The sequence below is a fragment of the Rousettus aegyptiacus genome, unplaced genomic scaffold, assembly GCF_014176215.1.
Source record: "Rousettus aegyptiacus isolate mRouAeg1 unplaced genomic scaffold, mRouAeg1.p scaffold_m13_p_3, whole genome shotgun sequence".
Taxonomy (NCBI): domain Eukaryota; kingdom Metazoa; phylum Chordata; class Mammalia; order Chiroptera; family Pteropodidae; genus Rousettus; species Rousettus aegyptiacus.
In genome coordinates this window covers 3,071,493-3,091,316 of record NW_023416306.1, presented here as the reverse complement: position 1 = coordinate 3,091,316, position 19,824 = coordinate 3,071,493, and the positions used below count along the sequence as shown (strand labels likewise).

Genomic DNA, 19,824 nt, shown 5'->3' with positions numbered 1-19,824 from the left:
AGGCGGGCCTCCGCTAAGGGGCTGGCGGATTTGGTCTGCATCAGAGTTTGGCAAGCCACACAGAATTATTCTAGGCATAAATTAAACCACATATAATCATTTTAGGCATAAAGCGGAATGCAGAATTATTTGGGGGAACCGAGCGCTATTATATCGTCCCCCACACGAGACATAAGGAACCCATTCTCTTTCTGGACAGATGGGTTTCAGCGGCGCCTCGGCTCAGAACAATCACGGCGGCCACGGCGCCCTCTCCGCACTTGTGGGGTTTCACGGACTTTTCTTTCCAGCCCTCAAAAAGCAGCGACCGGCATTCGCTGCGGCCCCGACCGAGGTGTGGAAAATCTGTCGAGCCTTCTCTGCCGCCGACCCTGACCACAATTATACGGTCCCTGTGCAGATTAGCTGCGAAGTCATTCTTCCTCCAGGAGTGACGAGAGTCGCCCACATGAAAGGAGGGAGCTACTGTACCCTGGTGCCGTCTGCGTCGGCGAGGCGGCAGCGGGCGGGAGAGTGGAAGGCGTGTGGGGAGACGGGCCTTCCGAAGAAGGGCGTAACAACGGGAAAAGTAGCTGTAACAGAGTGGTGACATGGCAAGAACAGTGAGCGGCATTGTCCCGGGCGGAGTAATCCTGTGACACACTGCTGTCACTCACCGCAGGCTCCCTGCCGCGCCCGCCAGACATCAAAGGCTGCCCCATGCCATCTTACATGCTCTTTATCGGCTAATCAGCCCATTCTTCCCCAAATAAAGCCCGTTAAGTCCCTGCTCGCACGGGCACTGTCGTCCTGGTGCCCATCTGCTCGCGAGGGCCAGCAGAGCAGGAGGCGGCGGCGGCTTGCCCTCTCCCTAGTGGCTTCTCAAGGTAGGGACAATGCTGGCTGCAAGTGGCCCCCCGACCGCCTCCCGGCCTCCCACTCTGCTTTCCTGGACCGGGGAAGGGCTGCAGACGCCCGGTAGAAGGGCTGCTATCCGGAGCATCACTTGCTAACGAAGTCCCAGTCGCGAGCGGGTCATCTGCGAACAGTAAAGTGTTGGGAGTGCACCTGTCTGGAGGGACAGCGATCAACAAAATCTGTGTTTCTGTACCCAGCAGGGACAGTCCCACCCTCTCAAAAGAGATGGGGACAGGATGGTCAGGCTTCCAGATAACTGGGAGGCCACTCTCAGGCCTGATCGGAGGCCTCATGGTCTGGTCGCACACTGGAAACCAGAGTTAACAGGCACGGACACCAGCACCCGAATCCGAGGACGGCCACCGCTCCCAGGCGGGTCCGGGCGCTGGCAGAGGGCGGGCGGCGCGGCCTGGCTGCAGCCCGCCCAGCACAGGCGGCGTGGCAGCAGGCGGTGCTCCGCGCCTCTGACCCGCCTGGAAGAAGCCTGGGCGGGTGCGCCCCGGTCTCCCCGGGGCACGGTGAGACTGCGGCATGCGGGGAAGCACCCGCCTCGCAGAATCACGGGCACCGTCCCACGCGAGAGCTATTCACACAAGGAAACGATCAGGAATCATAAAATTCCAAGATCGGAATCAGAATCAGGCAAGATTTTGTCCATCACGAAGAGCCCTGTAGGTGCCAGGTCCCCGGACAGCCAGGCCGGACACTCTGGAACCACGCTGCACCTGGCTTCCAGCTCTGTGTCCCAAGGTGCTTCACCCAGCGACCTTCGAGGTTCGCAAGGCACGTTTCCCTGTGATACCTAATTGTGACTCTGAGAACAACCTTCTGAAGTTGCTAAACACATAAATTTTCTTCTCCCTTTTATAGCTGAGGAAACTGAGGATCTGAGAAGGAAGCGAAAACATGGTCCAATTCACAGCTCACATCAGACTCTGAAGTCCAAGGGCCCAAATTCAAGACCAACGGTCATTTTCCCACGCTGTCATTGTACACCAGAGAAACTGGGCCCTGACGAGGCCGACGAGTGAGCCAGACCAGAACTGCGCTGGGGCACGCGGAGGCAGGCGCCGCCCACAGATTCGCTGCAGACGTGAAGGACACGTGTACCCCGGCACTGGGTTCACGTGCAAAGAGGAGGGCGTGCGACGAGGAGTCACGAGCTGCCCAGAGCACTCAGGGTTCAGTGCCCCAAACGCCTGCTCGACGCATCCTTACTGCCCGGCATGCCGCAAAAAGCAACAGTGGCTGTCGCGCCGAGACCCCTGCAAAAGCCGTGCGGAACCCACGTCCCCCGGTCCCTGCCGGGGCTGGGCCCGGCCTAGGAGAACACCGTCTCCGAGGAGAAAAAGAAAAGCTCTGACACACTTTGCTGACGAAATCATCCCGGGACCCCCAGAAAGTGCGATGGACCCGGAGCCCAGTGCCCAGGCCACGGGCGACGCTCCTCGCGCTGACCCCCTCGCTGGGCTCCCCGGCCGGATGTGACCGTGCTATTTGGGGGAGGGGGACCAGGAGGGAGACGCGTGTGGGCACCAGGGAGAGCGACACGCGGGGCTGGGGGCCAGCCCGCGGGAGAGGAAGCAGAGAGCCCCTCCGACGTCCTCTGGAGAGAGGAGGCCGCCCGCCGGCGTGAATTACACGCGACACAGCATCAGTCTTTGTACAAGTCCCAGAGCTTCCCAGGGTGACGCTCCTCCTGGGGCAAGTCCAGAGCTACTCCGCTGGTGGGCAGTGAAGACGGCCCAACACGTCCTTGCCGCTCCGCGGCTCCCCGCCACCCCTGGACCCGACGGGGGACACCACCGGCGCCTTACGAACGTGGCCACCAGTTATTGTCCCTCGTTTCCCCTTATTATGTTGAAAGGAATGGCAGATGCTGATGATCACTCGCCACAGGAATCGAAGCCGGGAGGCGACACTGCTCGCGGGGCCGGCCGCACCGGCCGCTTCTGCGGGTCAGAGCAGGGCCCGCCGCCCCCGCTCGCCTCCCGGCCACGCGCCCCAGGACAAAGTCGGCTCGTCTTACCTTTTCGGGGTGGCTTTCTTCTTCTTCACGGCCGAGACGCCAAGATTTTGGGGGGCATCTCTCAGCCCGAAGCTCTTCGCCACGTGGCCGAGGTGGAGCAAGCGAACGTGGAAGATGTGCTTCAGCTCCCGGGGGTAGGTGGTGTAGGCGCGGATGAAGGACTGCAGGGCTGGAAGGGAAGCGAGGTGCGGGAGGCCGTCAGGGCCGCGGAGCGCCAGGCGCGCCCCAGCCGGGTGCCTGTCCTGCGCAGCTCGCCTCCCAGGTGACGACAGCACTCAGCCAGGCAGCACCCCGTTCACCAGCCACTCCACCTACACTTACTTTGTAATTCCTCAAAACACAAACAGAAACCCTATCGGCCCTAATTATCACCTGAATAAACACAGCATGAGTTCGCACTCTGCTGTGTAGCTTGTAGCAATCCCGGAGGACAGGGCCCTGTTCTCTTCCTCAGCCCTGGGGCCTAGCGCGGTACCTGGCACCGAGCAGGGATCTGGCAAACGCTCACTGTGTGACTGGACTGCAGAGAGCGATCAGGAGACTGAGATTTCATTTTCTTATGAAAAATTAAATCATTAGGAAAAAATTTCCTAACTAAAGTTTATTTTTGGATGATTGATGCATGGGAATATTACACAATTCAAAAAGTTCGGAGGGCTTTGTGACTGTCCTCACGTTTGTCATGACTGGCGTTCCTGTAAATGCAGCCTCCGCCACGAGCCCCGAGCCACGAGCCCCGCCCCGGCGCAGAGAAATCGCCAACACCAGCTCTCTGTGTACTCTCGTGAGCTTAAAACCAAACTAAAGTATCCAGGATTGACGGTTACGGTTCTTCCTACCCATTCAAAAAAAATGCATGAGAGGAAACAGAACTTTAAAAAGGAGAAAGAAGATTATTAAATTTCTAAAATAGTCCACGAAACCGTTCTTCCCTTGAAGACTGCTAACAGTTTAAAGGCATTTATTGAACATTCTACCTCGAGAATTGCAGTCTATTTTAAAATTAAGCAAAAGGTTCCTGCTCTGGACCCGATGCTGGCCAGGTGGGCGGCTGTCGCCTGCCTTCCCGTGCATTTCTCGGGGAAAGAGTCTCCCGAGGGCGGCTCCCCGTGAGTATCTTGCAAGGACCATGAAAACAAGCGTCTGCCCTCTCCTCGCCAACGGGGCGGAAGGGACGGCCCTGAAGAGCGCCCCGCCCGTCGCGGCCCGCTCTGCTCCCCAGCCCTGCTCTCCTGCCGCCGCAGGGGCCGATGGGAGGAGGCACTAAATGCCAGCCTCTCTCACCCTCGCCCGTTGAGCCACTGGACTGGCAAGTTTGCCCACAGCTTACACGTAAAACCCCAGCAGCACCTGGAGATCGGCGTTTATGAACAGTAATAAAAAGTGTCATTTTAGCAGCTCAGATCCTGGAAGGATCCTGGGAATCCATCAAAGCTCTATTTACTGAACAAAGTGAACTTCTTTTCCCAATCGATGAGAAATAATAACCGAGGCAACTCCCCCGCACCCCCCCACATCCGTGCTTGCTCTCTTTTTTAATAACTGGGGACTAGCTGCTTTTTCAAGGAAAATCTGTAACACTCCAAGTGGTCTGTGCTGTCTGGGGTCCTGACACCAGGCTTCCAGACACCCAGCCGCACACGGTCGAGCCCTCGGGGAGGGAAGCCCTGTACCTACCACGGCCCGGGAAACCCAGGCCTCTCCTCGTCTGCTCCCTTTACTTCCCCAGACCAAAATCACACCAGGCCAAGTCAAGCCAAACAAATGAAAAGAATGTGCACTTTTAAAATCTGTTACCCAAAGGCTGGCTCGGGCCTCCTCATTCACCCCTCTCCTCTGCTGGGGCAGACTAGCTCCCCGCTTCCGCCTCGTCTCCACAGCACCCCTAAGAGCCGAGGGCGGAGAGCCTCCATCCCCTGGGACGCAGGCGCCCAGCGCGCAGCGTGACAGGGATCAGGGGTTTGCCGAGGACGGCAGGGTGTTTTCTCTCTCTTTCGACAACTGGCTGGGCGGCATTTTGTACTGCGTGATTTTACTAAACCTGCTTGTCCTCAAGGCTGCTGTGTCACGGGGAATGGCGACGTGGGTTGTCCTCGGACCCTCCCACGGACGCCCACATGCGGGTGGTGCAGAGAAGCGGGAATTTCGGATGCGGCCGCAGCTGTCCGCAGGACCTTCCGGGGGCAGGGAGTGGCTCGTGCGGGAGGCGGCAGGAACGTGCAGAAGGAACAGGGGCCGAGGGGCCAGGACGAGCGGAAAGCGGAGCAGCAATGGGAGCAGTTTATTCGGGGTGACGCGTGGAGCTGCGGCCAGTTAGAGGGAGCACGCCGCAGCCGCTCGCTTCTATTTCCGAGCCAGAAGGTAGATGAATTAAGGGAAATCTACTTTTAATTAGATTTAAAATTGAAATCAAATCTATTCTTGGGCAAGTGATCAGGAAGTGCTTAGGGTCGAGGCGGGAGAAAGGAGAACTCCATCATGAAAGGGGCAGACACTCCTGCTCGTCCCAGCCCCGGCTGCCCCCGAAGAGCCACGTCCGTCCAGAGTAAAGGGACGTGCGCCCCCCAACCTGACACGTCGACGGTGACAACTACCCAAAGGAGGTGGGACAGGAGGTGGCTCGTTATCATTCTCTCAGAGACAAAGCAGCGGGCCCAGGGCCCGGCCCGCCTTTGATCACACTGAGGGCAGAGGGCTGACTTGTCACCGGTGGTCTGGGCTTTCTCGACTCTGAGAAGCAGCCCTTCCAAGCCAGGCACAACTGCACGTGCAGCCCCGGCTCTTTGCGGGGACCTGGCGTGGACAGGCACAAACCTGAGGAGAGGTCTTTGCAGGTGAAAGACCCCACTTTCTTAAATTTTTGTTCCAAGCTGTGTTACCACAATTTTTTACCACTTGAATCTCTGGCTAAAAAGATGCAAGAAATGAGAGAAAAAAGGAGTAACTGCTCCTGCAAACTGACAACAATTAAGCGCTGGTTATCAGCAATGACTGGGTCAGAAAATGCTAAAGAAAAACAAATGCGCACTTGGCCCAGTTTCCAACTAATTTTCTGCCATAAAGGCAAAAACCAGCTGCTTTGTTAATTATTCATGAGGTGGGTTCTGAACTGGCATAAAAGGGAGGCGAGCCAGTAGCGGGAGATCTGCACCCGCAAAACCTGAACCTCGAAAGACACCGCCCGCTTACGGGCGGGGCCGCTGTCCCAGAGCTGCTCACGGTGACAGTTATGTGAGTGTCCCCCCAAGGCCCCCAGAACTTGCAATCCTAAGAAACACGAGAAAGGAAGAGCTGACATCTGCGGTGGGGTGGGGTGGCTGAGGACCACCACGGGCAGTTTGTCCCTGGCCACCAGCGGTCTGGCGTGGACGTGAGCGAGCAGTTAAGAACAAGGATACACTATTTCCTTCCCAGCGTGAGATGGTCGGGGAGTCAGGGAAGTGGCCCCGCTCCGACCTTGACAAAGAGGATCGGCGCCTCTGCTTGTTTCTCAGTGTTACCGAGCCTGCTGACGAGGATGAGGGAACACACCACACCACATCCTCGAAGGACGAGTTCCTCTTAGCAGCACCCAGAACGTCCGAAATACCGCTGTACCGAGCGCCAAGATGCGGGTCCGATGTATTCTTGTGCGCTGCAGCTCTGTTACTAATCCTGCAGCACGGCACCTAGTTACGCACCGCGCCGCGCTGCAAGCCGAGTCTGCCTACCTTTCAACAAATGACTGAACTCTACATAAAAGTTGCGCTGTGACAAATATTCTATTCCTCTTGGGAGACGTGTTCCAGCACTTTTCGAAAGGTAGGTGCTTAGGAAAACCCTTAGGAACTGCTGAGTTCACCTCCGGGAAGCGCTAGGATTTCTGACTGCCGCCGACCCCAGTCGAGAAGGCCACACGCGGACCACGCGCCAGCGGTTACGGGCACACGCTGGGGCTTCTTTCACCTCGCACAGTTCCCTCCGACTTGTCCCTGTGTGTGGCAACAACCACGGACTGCCCTCGCAGAGTGCCGCGGAGCACGACAGGTGCGCAGACATACTGGCTGACGACCCGCGTTGACCGTCTAGTTCCTGATGGCCACGAAGGCCCCGTGGCCCGTGCCCTGGCCTTCACCCTCGCCCCGCGTCCGTTCTCCTACAGCAGCTGGTGGTCTTTCCAAGCCTCCGTGAGACCGCCCGTCTCTGCCCCAAGCCCGTCAACGGCTCCCATTTCGCTCAGGGTAACCTGTCTCGACGGCCTCCACAAGGCCACTCGACGTGACCCGCCTCTGCCCAGCCCCCCCTTCCTGCGTGCTGGTCCCGCTTCCCGGAGGGCCCTCTGCCACAGCCACGTGCCTGACCCCCTTTGGGTTTTTGCTCAAGCGTCACCTTCACAAAAGGGCTCCCTCTGACCCTCTATGTAAAAGGCGTTCCTGCCTGTCACCCGCTGTGCCTCCCTGCCCCGCTCTATTTTTTTCAGTTCTGATGACTTTTAACAGACTAATTTATATATAATTTATTTATCGTTTGTCATGCTCATTGTCTATCCCCCAATTAGAATGTTAGAAAGGTGAAGATTTTTATCTGTTTGATCTCTGATGTATCCAGGCCCCTGGAATAATACATATTTGTTAAATGATCTAAAAAAAAAATTTCAAATCGTAAAAAAAAAAAGATGCTGTAGCGTTCAGACACAGTACGCCCTCATTTAACACTGGGGAGAAGTTCCGCGACTTTAGGCAAAACCGCACACAACGGAAACAGTTCCAGCACAGCCCGACACAGACAGGAGCGAAGTCCCTGCGACATCGCGACGTCACGGACGATGCAGGACAAAGTGAGCCTCTCTGAGGACCTGCTGTGTTGTAAGCCGGCCGGGCGCTCGTCTCAGAACAGCAGGCAACGCCCGGCAAGGACCGTGGGCCCCCCGACACGGCGGGAGTCTCATGGGCACGCATGAGACCGTCCCCAGTGGAGACACACCGTGCTCGCCGTCAACTCGCCGCACCCTCCACGCTCTGCACCTCGTGCTTGGTAATCCCAGGAGACGACGTACCCTGTAAAGGGTCTGGACCCCTGAGCCTCTCCTGAGCGTCCTGGGGCCTGCGTGCAGGGTCTGTGCCCGTCTCGGCACGCTTCTTCCTCACCTTCCTCCGTGCCCTCAGCTCGGACCTGCTCGGGTCCATCGCCGCCAGCCCTCACCTCACCTCTGATTCTCTCGCTACACTACGTCCACTGACATGCCGATCTCTATCGAGTTTTCAAAGAAAGGGAAAAACGGTCCCTAAGTTCCACGTTGCCAGGTCACGGCCCTAGTCCTGAAGGAAGCCCAGATAAAGCCTTGTTTGTGCGCAACATGGGGAAGGATGAAATTAACACTTAATATCGCTTTAAAGCCTCCCGCGCCTGCCTCCAAACCCTGCAGAATTACAGAGATTGAAGGCTTTTGCTGGTGAGTGGAGACCCCTGGTTGGCCTCTCGACCTGCCTGGGGTGTGTGGGTGGAGGTCGGGAAGACGCCCCCTGCTGGACCACCTGTCCACAGTCACCTAAGAAAGTGACCAACCTTTCTTTGCCCAGGAGACCGTCTCCTCACTGGAGTGCACGTAATCTTCAAACACCGTCTGCAAGACCGTGGCTCGCTCGCGGATCCCCTGGGGGCTGCAGGCACGGGGTTTCTGGGAGGGTGAAGGAAGGATTAAAGGAGAGACAGAGTCAGAGTCAGGAATAATGAAGCAGTTTATCACAGATTTAATAACAGTAAAACCACACAGTAACCACCCAGGGGCCAGCGAGGGTAATCCCTTCAATATTACCGGGGAAAAAGGGAGCGATAAAGATGCTTGAGCCCAGCAGAGAGGATGGCTTTGTGGGGGAGCAGATCAGGTCTGTTTATCTGCTTATTTACTTCCTGTTCCTCCTGGCCTCTTATCACTACGTTCAAAATCAGAGTTCATTAGACGCAGTTTTCCAAGTCCGTTTAGAACATCACTGGACCTGCTGTCCAGACGCATCTTGCGTCTCCTGCGCAGGCCTGGAACCTGCCCCCTTCCCTGACACCCACGACAGGACTCTGGCAGGTACTGTCTCAGAGCATCCCGTGGTGATCTGCCTAACATGCGGCCCAGCTCTGAACTTCGGAGCACGCTTCCTCATTCCCAGGGAGGTTCAGACTTTCAGAGTTTCGGATTCATCCTCTCGGCCCAGAATCCCTGTGCTGAGTTGGCACGGCCCTCGTAGAAGCTGGCTGGTCCAGCAATCCGCACCCGGAAGAGCGCCTGGGCCCTCCCCAGCAAACCGTGCCCCTGGGAGAAGTAACATCTATGTGCACGAAGGACCCTGAGGATGGGAAACACTAATAAGAAATGACTTCCTTTCCATCCTTTAACCATCTTGGAGATTTCTTGTCTTTACATCCTGCTAAAAACAAATGATTTTGCTTCCTGGATCTAATGGGACATGAATGCTTTCTACTGAACATGTAACTGAGATGCAAAAGACAGATTCTCCAACCCGACTTGGCTAACGTGTCGACTCTTTGAATGGGTGCTCTTGAGGCTTTCCCTACCCTCTCGAAAAACCCCACGTAGGTCCCCCGGGGGGGGGGCAGTGAGGCCCAGCCCATGCGCCCTTCACCCCCACAGAGGACGGGGTGCATGCCTGCGTCTGGCGGAGCGTGCCGGCCCAGACATGGCATCGACCTGCCAGAGAGACAAAGCCGGGGAGAAGCGAACGCTCGACATTCATCTCCGTATTAATAGAGACTTAACAAGCTGAGGATGTTTTTAGTTTAGTCAAATCACTCCTGCTACCTGCTTGGCTGATGACAGTCTGGCTGATTTCACAGTACATGGTCCCCCTCAGGGTTTGAGCCACTCAAATGTCAAGAGAAAAGTCACTCAGGTGCTGAGTTACGAAAGTGGACATTTGCTGTTGTCATTAACAAGGATTTTTTCACCCTCTTAACTGATGTGAAATGCAAACTTTTTTTTTTTTTTTTTGCTGCCCTCCTTTCGTTAAGCCACCTCAGCGGCACAACTGTCACCTTTCCTGGGAGGTTTTTTTTTTTTTTTTTTTTTTTTTTTAATATGAATGTGAAATTAGCGAGGATGCCCTTTCCCCTGGCGGACAGAATCCTCTGTTATTAAAAAGTAAAGCACTTTAATAATGAAAACTTTTCCCTCTTTTTCCCGTGTTTTAACTGTTTAAAATTAATGAGAAGGGCAGAATGGTTGTCAAAGCGATATTGAAAGCGGGCAGCCAGGACCGAATAAGCACAAAAATCCCTCTAGAGTGTTAAGTAAACACAGCTCCAGCCCTCTCGAATCCCTCTGTTGGTTATTGTATACATTCTGTAACAGCTCTCAGAATAGATCTGAGAGCCAGGGAGGCAGAGAGGTTTCAGAATTCCAATAAAGGCCTCAAATTAAAGACAGCCTGGTGCGAATTCCAGGAGAAAATTAAAGAGACCTCAAGCTTAAGTGACAGGTGACTTGCTTCTGTGTCACAACTGTCAGGGGATTTAGTGATAATATGGCAATATATTACAAAGGGCTTTTCTTATTCCCCCCTTTAGGTTTCAAAATGAGGCATCTTTTCTTCCCAGCCAAAAAAAAAAAAAAAAAATATTACATATACACACATACATATAAAATGTGAGTGTGTATACAAGCGAGATATGTAGAAAAAGGTGTTAAAACTAGGTTCGCATGTCTGCAATGATGAGGTCAGTTTTAGTAAAAATATGAGAAAAAGTTAATGACAGAAAACATAGGAAAAAGCGTGTCTACTCTCCCCGCCCCCGCTTCCCGAAACTCTTTATTTTAAAATTGCCCCTCTTGAGAGCGAATGAGGTATTTTTCAGTTGTCTTCTGGGGAGGACAGTCTAAATTTAAACTGAAGACAGAGGGGGCAGAGTTACACGCGTCAGCTCAGCCCCAGACAGGTAAACTGCTCCCATAATGAGGGGGTCAGGGCCCGGAGGGCACGCGAACCCCCTGCAGGACTGGCTCGCACCCCTCAAAGATGCGGAGATCCAGCACTGGTTAATGAAGCCAGCCTGGAACCACAGGGCCACAGGCAGTTGAGAAAAATACATTTCATCAGTCTGTGCAGTGAACATCCTTTGTCTCTAAGACCCTACTGATCTTAGATCACAAAGAACTAAGCTAAGGGCTAGTGATCTCATTTTAATTTTAATGTTTTGCAATGCCGGTGACAGTTTTTTGTTAGGATAAGTTTCCTGGCGTATTTCAAGAACAAAAGAATTTACAGGAAAAACGTGTGTGTGTGTGTGTGTGTGTGTGTACCCCAAAGATAAAAATTTCACACCTATCAAGTAGCAGCAGATGAGTTTAAGGTAACCACCCTGGACTGCTTTTGTTGTCAAGTTTTAAGCAGGAGCGGTGATGGAGGAGAAAGGCTTTTTTTGGGGGGTGGGGGGGGGCGATGCACACATCTTGGTATTGCTAACTTCCAAGGTATTTTAAAACTAAATGAAAAGACTTCGTTTTAATCACTTTGTTGCCAAGCTGAGTTTCACTCCCACAGTCCCTGGAACCTTCTGAGTGCTTTCCAGTAAAAGTTGAAAGATCAAATTTATTCTCTTTGTAGGTGGGTGAACATTCGCACACCCAGGCGTAGCTATGCATGTTTCATACACCTGAACATGAAATATACATTTTACAGATGCTTCGCTAGCTTTCCTTCTGCTCGCAGGAGCCCACGACCGTTTACAGTGGACCTCCACCAGGCTGGCCGAGGAGGGACGGCGTAACGGGCCGTCTGGCGGTACGCGCGGACGGCCCCGCCACGCAGCCCACACTCGGCGCCTGTGCCACAGAGCTGCCCAAACCGGGGACGGCAAATCACACTGCGCGCCTTGGGGGACACAGAAGCAAAGGCTGCAGCCAGTGCCTACATCATCCCTTCCACTACCCACGTGGGTCACGCACGGAAAGCCCCCTCTCGGGCTGTATAAATACGTGTCCATTTAGTTTAGGTTTTCTTTGTCCTCTGAATTAAAGTTAAGTTTGGTCCGAGTCAGGTTTTCATCGCCATGACATCTAGAGCCTACTGTGATTAATTTAGCTACGTTACGCAGATGTTTCGGGGTCAGTGAGAGCCCACCCTTGCTTAGCATTTTTTCTTTTTTTAAAACCAGAGATCACAAAACCTTAAAGACATGAAAACATTCTATCCTTCCACATCCCTCGAAGCCCGGAAGAGTGCAGAGCACATCACGCCTCCTTCTGCCCACACCTCACACAGCCCTACAAGGTGGGCACTCTCGTTCCCGCATTTACAGCTGGGGAAACTGAGGCTGGGCGAAGACAACTGGCCCACGGTGCCGTACTACCGGCTGTGAAGCAAGGACTCAAACTCAGGTCTGTGTGACCCTGGGCCCAGCCCTCCCTGCGAGCTGTGACGGCCCCTCCAGCCTCAGCAAGTCTGCAGGGCTGCCCTCCGGCCAAGGCGAGGTCTCCACGGGCAGAGGCTAAGTCTGTGGCTGGCTCTAAAGGGGCAGCGAGAACTGCAGCTGCTCTGCTCCCTCTCCAGGGGACCGTCCCTCAAGGGGGGTCCACGCCCCGCCAGGCCCCCCGAAACTGTGCTGTGTACACCGCGACCTGCGCCCAAGGGATAAACGCCGACTCCGAAGCCGGCCCAGAAGCAACGCGAGCACAGACTTGATTTGCTCAAACCTTTACTGCCTCGTTTTGTAACCTTACGGCTTGTTCGTGTCTGGAGAGTAGCCAGGTCCCACTTATGGTGACACAGCAAGAGGCGCTGGGCTTCACACTGGGGAGTCTGGGCTCTAACTGGTGCCAACTGATATGAAAACAATGATCAGCAACGATAACAACAAAACGCCCTTCGGTACCTGCACTGGGGCTTCCGGGTTATTTCTTACACAGCTCTCCAGCGTCCTTACAGAAGAAGGCTATTATTATTGACTCGATTTTGCACGTGAAGAAACTGAGGCCGAGGAAGGCCCAGGACTCGCTCAAAGTCCCACAGCTGGGAAGTGACGTTCGGAGTCTCACCCAGAGGCCACGTCCCTAACCGCTGTGCTACATGGCCCCCTCACATGGTCCCCAGGGGCTCCTGCCTATCCCACGCAGCTGTCCTGGGCCATGATGAAGCATCTGTGGGAACCCTGAAAACCCCCCAACTAGAATCTGCAATCGCCTCATGAAGATGAACAGACGGGCACCAAGACCAAGGAGTGTCTGCCTCGTTACTGGTCAATTCCCTCGACAAGAAACTGCTGACAAGGCCGGCCCAGAGTCCAAGGTGGCTGGGTTGTTTTATGTGAAATATCGCTTAAAATAACTTGTTGACCAACTGAGTCTTTAATCGCTTTTCTGACTCACAGGGAACTCTGCTGTGAAACCATTTATTGACCACAATTCGGCTCTATGAAAACGGCTAAAATTAACTAATTTAAAAATAACGTAGTTCCGTTTTCTTGGTTAACGCCAACAGGCGCGTCGGTGTACAATGAAGCGCGTGCGCTCTGAGGCTGGCCTGCCTGCTTCCACATCCCGGGAGGGAAGGATGGTCAGGGTGCCCTGGTGCCCTCCGGCACCTCCGCGGCCTCAGTTTCCCCATCTACAGAGTGGGACAGTGACATCCACCTTTGAGGGCTACTGTGAGGTTAAACGGACCGAGCACGTGAAGCGCTCAGCACAGCCCCAGGCCCAGAACACACACGGAGGCGACTATTGCCTCTTTTCCTCAGACCAATTTCCTTACGTACTCTCTGGAAGAGAACTTAAGTCAGGATCCGTCAAACGGAGTCCCAGACAAAGACACGTGCTAATGGACAAAGAAACGCTTAAGCTTGACCTATTTGGGTCTGATTTTCCAAACTATCCTCAGGCGTATAAAAACAAATGTAACATATTCAAATAATATTTCACAGACAAAATTACATACAGCAACGTCACACACACACGCACGCGTGCACGCACACAGATGACACGCTGAGTAGCGCGGGGGCTGGGTGGGGAAACGACTACGAGCAGGAAAAAGCCTCGGCCAGGAAGCAGGAAAGGGCGCTCGGGGCTGTGAGCGACGCCCGGCACGCCGCGCGGAACCGCGCGGAGGATAAATGTTCTTCTCGACGATCTCGACTTCACTCTTCCTCTGTGCAGAGCACACATTCAACAATGGATGCGCTAAGTGTGCCTGAAGAGACACACAGAGACACTTATTTTTCTAGGCTCTCTTGGGTGGACGGTCTGGCTGGTTGTCCTCGGTGATCATCTGGAGAGGGACCACCAGACGTGAGCCAGTACCACTGCGTCCAATGCACTCTGGCCTCGAATGAGACCTCCATTCTGGGAAGCCTGCTGCCGCCCGGCAGGCCTCCAGGATGGACTGTAGCCCGTTAACTGGATGAGACCAGCGAACGCGCTCAGGAGCGAAGGAAAGAAAAAACACAGCCAGACTTGGCCTCGCCTCATGTTCGCGGTCCTCAGATCCACGTGTTACTTGACGGCAAACAACTGCCCTATAACGGAGCCCCCACGACCCAGATCGGAGGCGGGTCGTGTCTGCCGGCAGCGAGCACAGCGAATAACCAAACTCACCTGCTTTCCCCACTGTCTCCCCGGGAAACAATCATCCCTTGTCAGAACAGACAAAATATCTTCCATCTTAATCTCGGAAACGCTGTAAAAGGAAATGCATAGCAAGGTCAACTTTTCATTCTTTTTAAAAATATCCAGGCTCTTGATGCATAAAACTGGCCTATTCTCAAGCAAGATCTAAAGCAGAAGCTACTCTTTCACAAGACAGGGACAATTCTCTAAACCTTTAGCAATCTGGAAGGTAGGGGACCTTTCTGGTATTACAAGGACAGATGGGGTGAGAGTCCTGATGACCTCCTTTCTCCCTGATGCATTTTAAATGGGCTGCACTCAGAATTTCCTTTACAGGGACCACATTCTTATTTTTTAATAAATCTCTGCTAGTAAATAAGTAGGCCTGATAATGGATACGTTACCTTGACTTGAGCAGATGATAATATATGCATTTCAAATAGTCCCTTCTTGTTTATACTTAAAAAAAAAAAAAAAGGCACTGAAGATCCCTGACTCATGGGGCAAACGCCGGTGACGGCTGCCATGCGGCCTGCGCCTGCGGCCTGCAGCGCGCCAACCGACCCCGAAGGCTGCCCCGCGCTTGCCTCTCCACTGCTAAGCGGGGAGGGCGAAGCATTCCGATGGGCCTAGAGCTGCGTGCCAGCGGCTGAAAGCAGAATTCGGGCTTCAGTCACGACCAGAAGCCGTCGGGAGCCGGCGCGGGACCCGCCCACCTGCCCGGCAGTGGACTCCACGAAGCCGGCAGCTCGCCGCTGCAGAGGCCACAGCCCACGAAGGTGGACGCGCAGGAGAGTCACACGTCAGAGACCAAGGAAACAGGAGAGGCTGAAAACACACTTCCAGGGAGAAAGGAAAGAGAAGCGGGGTTCTGGGCGAAAAACAGATCATAAAAAGATAAATGACTTCCTTGTAAGTTGTTATTTTTTTTCCAAATGTAACAGCAAATTAAAACATGAATGGCAACCTCTCACGTGGGAGGAGAGACCTCCCCTCCTTTCCCCTGAAGGTTACTCTGACAAAGCCATGAATGAGACCTCAGGTCCCTGACAGCTGTTTACCTGAAACGTGTCACCACCTCGCAGAACACCCCCAGCCCCCACCCCCCAGCATTCCTCCCCTGCAGCAGCTCGAAGCCCTATGGAGACGCCAAATCTTTTTACAGCAGAGTCAACCGGGAAGCAGAGCGCGTACCGACAGGGTAGGCATTGGGGGCGGGGGGGGGGGGTGGGATTCTCGTATTTCATGGAAGATCTAGTCTTCACATGAGAGAAGAATGTCGTGGCCGCTGAATTCGCCTCTTGTTTATGCCTGGATATCTGAAGGAGGGTGAAAACACGGCCCGACCCCATCTTTTCCTTTGTCTACCTGACTCTCCTCTATTTCTCACGTTTTCCCTTGAGGAAAAATAGAGGAGGAATACAAAAAAAAAGGTAAAAGAAACATAAGAACTTGGGGTCCAATCTCGAAGGCAGGGGAAAAGAAAATGGATAATGCCATTTACAGCCAGGAATACAAAGAACTAAATATGCCAAGAAAGCCAAGTTTCCTCCAACGCTGGGCATGCTGACATGCCGGCCAGGGCCCAGCTGGTGAGCTGTGTGTGTCCGCATGACAATGCTGGGGAACCTGTCACCCTAAGTAAACAGGACCTGAGAGGGAACTGGGGCGACTCAAAGTCTGAAAGGGTCTTCTTCCTGTTCTAAGAAACCATCGCTCTGGGGAACAAAGCGAATCCAGTCCGCTTATTCATGGTCCTATCAACAGATCTGAGTCACCGCACCTTATGATGGAGAGAGACAAATAAATAAATTCAGGGAACTGTCTTAAGCCTGATCTAAGAAACGCACGTTTTGATGAAGCATTTACATTTTAATAAAGCAATGACGACTTTCACTAGAAATACATTTAACTAAGAGGCGGGGGCCGTTAAGAGGCTGGCAAACACAAAGGCGTCAAAAGGACGAGGAAACGAGCTGAGTACCTGGACAGAGGTGCCCAGCTCAGGGCGCCCGTCCCGTGCCCTGTCTGCTAAATTAAACTGTCGGGGTGAGTTCCACCGTGCGGAGCATGGCACGGGCGGCGATCTGCTGTGATGCCCTTGCTGCCCAGGGCCCCAGCCGGCCTTCCCGAGTCTCCCCCGCGACTCCTCGGCAGCCACCCCGCACCCCGCTGCCTGGCCTGCAGGCTCTCAGCACAGAACCCACACACGTTTCCTCCTCCTTTTAAAACACTTAGGGGTACTTCTGGGGTTCCAAAAAGGCTTTCCACAGCACACTCTGCCCTTACGCTTACTAGATTTCACTTGTGTACTGTGCCAAAGGACAGTCTCTACGGAGACGCCCAACCCGCAGTCCTTCCCCCTGCCCGCGTGCAACACAGCAGCATGGGTCTGAGCCCGGGTGGACGTGGACGTGACGTGGACTTTTCCACAAGGCCATTGGCACGATCTTCGTCCACATGCGGTCACCACAGAGGGTGGCCATCCCTTCTGTATCTTTAAAACACGCTTGGCTCGCTAATAATCTGCAACGACCTAGTTACTGTTTTTTCTTTTCAATTTCAGGTTTACATCTGAACCTGCCAGAGCAATGAACTTGACTTGTGTTTGAGAAAAGTTACGGAGCCGGGCGAGGCAGAGGCAGCTAGGCCAGTAACTCCGGTGCTGGGCGCTGACCACCTCGCTGTTACCGCCCGCCTTCCTGAGGCGACCACGTCGCAGTGGACGAGCACGGCGACACTGGGAAGCCGTGGGCGGGAGGAACGGGGCGAGGGGAGTCTGCAGGCGCAGCCCGGGAGGAGGAAGGAAGGAAGCCGTCGGGGGGGGGGGGGCGCGCTCCCCATGGTGGGACGAGGACACGCAGTTCTGAAAACCCCTTCCACAGCTACACACATGCTGTGACGGAGAAAAGCAGCTGCAGAGTCGTGACAAGCTCACAGCTGGTGAGGACGGGGTAAGGGACGCCAGGGGGACGGGCTATGTCAGTGGGGTCTCGTTCCAAGCCCCAGAACTTCTGGAGAACCACTGCCAAGTTGGGTGCCAGCCCAGACGCTTGGAAGGGCCGCGAAGGTGAGGCCCGGCCGCCAGCCCCTGGGAACCGTATCCGGCTGGGGATGAAGCTCTGGGTGAAAAGCGACTGCGTGGATCGATGTGGGGTTTCTCCCGTGAGATAAAACATGCACCCTCCCCCAAAACCCACCCTCTCCACTGAAGACACATTGAAGGAACCGCCACCCACCCCTGTGTTAGCCTGCTGGAAACTGGTACCGGATTTGTGGGAGGTGGGTCCCCGCCCTGCAACACTGAAGGCGGTGGGCGGGTTTTCTGAACATGCCGCAGTCTGTGAAAGTTCACACCAGCAGCCTGGAAAGAGTGTGGACCAGGGCTGACGGGAGAGCTCTGCGGGGAACCGTGGGGACAGCCACATACAGGTCCCCAGGTGACGGCCTGCGCTGGGCCCTGCGGTCCCCAGATCAGGCCCCGATGCAGAAGGCAGTGGCTCTCCCAGCTCTGTGCTCCAGGAAGGGGTCCTGTGCTAGCCACGGCGCTTTACCTAACACACGGGCCTGCCCAGGAAGCAAGACCCGTACAGCCAACGGGCCCACTGTCCCCCGGCTCTTCTCGCCCCAAAACACCTCAGGCATCACTGTGCTGCATCTGAGAAGGAACTCCGGAAAGTGGGCCCGTGTGAAAACCTGCGTGCCCCGTGACCTCAGGTGTCAGAGGTTTCGTGACTATGTGACACGGTCAGTTAGACCCATGAACGCTCTGAACTTCACCCCGGTGACCCCCGGCTGGGTGGAGGCGTGGCTGCCCCCTACCTGCCTTCCCGGTCTTTCCTGGGCGGGGTCGGGGTGCGATGGGAGCCCTAACTGGGCTGCCATGCTGCCGAGTTCTGCTGGTCTGTGACCCAGGACGAGAACCGGGAGCCTCACGCCAGGGAACGGGAGGCACCGCCACCCGCAGGGCGCGTACGCGACGGTGGCCGGTCTCGCCCGTGAGTGTGCGGCGCACGTGGCAACCGCCTCTCCGCGAGTCCCGCCCCCCAACCCCGTTCTCCTCCGGGCTCATGTTCCTGGGGGGAGGCGAGCTGTGTGATGAGTTAAAAGTATTTTTTTCCAAAGACACATCCACTTCAGTGGTACAAAACGTTAATTGTAAGAAATAAAAACTGTGACTAAGAAAGAGCCTCGAGACGCTGGCTGTGACGGCTGCGCACGCCCATCTCCCAGTCGGAGACACGAGACGCGGGCCTCCGCCTACGAGGAAAACGAGGCGCAGTGACCGCTCTGGCTCCGCCTGGCAGCGCGACGCAAACTGCCATGTGCTGACGGCGCTAAGGGTTTTAGTTTCTGCCACTGGCTATTCTGGGACTCCTTCAGGGATCACAGGGGTTAATGGTTCTTCGCCAGCTTACAAGGCCCATGCACTATAAAAAGCGACAGAAAGTTAATTAGGTGAGATCAGCCGAAACCCCGTTCAGGTTTCTGACTCACTTGATTTTGTGAGAAGCCAACGAGTTGACATATTCTGCCTCCGAAGGAGCCAAAATGAGCAGGCTGCTCCCCCGGCAGCCAATGCGGGCAGTTCTCCCAACCCGGTGGACGTACTCAGCCGGCGAAGACGGAGCGTTGTACTACAGAGGGCGACAGGAATAAGGCGTTCACAGATCAAGGGACTGCCGCTAATTGGAAGTGTGATCCCCTCACCTGCCTCCAGGTATCCCAAGGATTAAATCCTGGTGCTATGGTTACCCCGACACAGTCACAAGGAGAAGTCACTCAACCCCGAGACTCCTGGCTGCACCGGAGTCTCGCCAACGTGAACGGTGGCCAAGTCTCAGACAAGCGAGACGTCGTCTCGTGCCGGTACCTCCTTTTTAATTTTACTTCTCCACAGGTCTCTTCTCTTTCCTATTTGCATCTTTTCACCGAGGTGACTGTGCAAGGTGGAAACGTCAGCAGGTGGGGCAAACTTCTGCAGATGACCACCTGACCTTGGCCTACTTCCGTGGTAGTCACGGCGGCAGGGGTGAGGCCACGGAAGACGCTGGGCAGGGCAAGGCTGGGGCTGGCTACTGCGGCGCCACTCTGCCCCCGTGGGGCGGAGCTGCAGGGCGGTCAAGAGGCAGCTCCCTCCACACGGGGGCACGCTGCTGCTCCCGGGGGCAGCAGCCCTGACTCGCGGAAGGCAGCCGACTCTGGAACTCAGCAGGATGAAGGATGCTGAGCATCTGACGTTCTCTGTGGCAATAACTCTGTCACCATTAAAACTTACTGGCCGTATGTTCGTTTTTCCTTTTTTTCCCCCTCT

The 19,824-nt window shown here is 54.9% G+C and overlaps 1 protein-coding gene across 1 annotated transcript in view; it reads right to left on the bottom strand.

Annotated features, from left to right (window-relative positions):
* DDX31 (DEAD-box helicase 31) overlaps nucleotides 1-19,824 on the bottom strand; it is a 64,081-nt gene that overhangs the window by 12,528 nt on the left and 31,729 nt on the right. The window contains exons 16-19 of the mRNA XM_016133889.2: nucleotides 19,008-19,147; nucleotides 14,499-14,580; nucleotides 8,471-8,582; nucleotides 2,927-3,095 (exon numbers count right to left, since the gene is read on the bottom strand). Coding sequence (XP_015989375.2) covers nucleotides 2,927-3,095; nucleotides 8,471-8,582; nucleotides 14,499-14,580; nucleotides 19,008-19,147 — 503 coding nt within the window. The remainder of the gene's footprint in view (nucleotides 1-2,926; nucleotides 3,096-8,470; nucleotides 8,583-14,498; nucleotides 14,581-19,007; nucleotides 19,148-19,824) is intronic.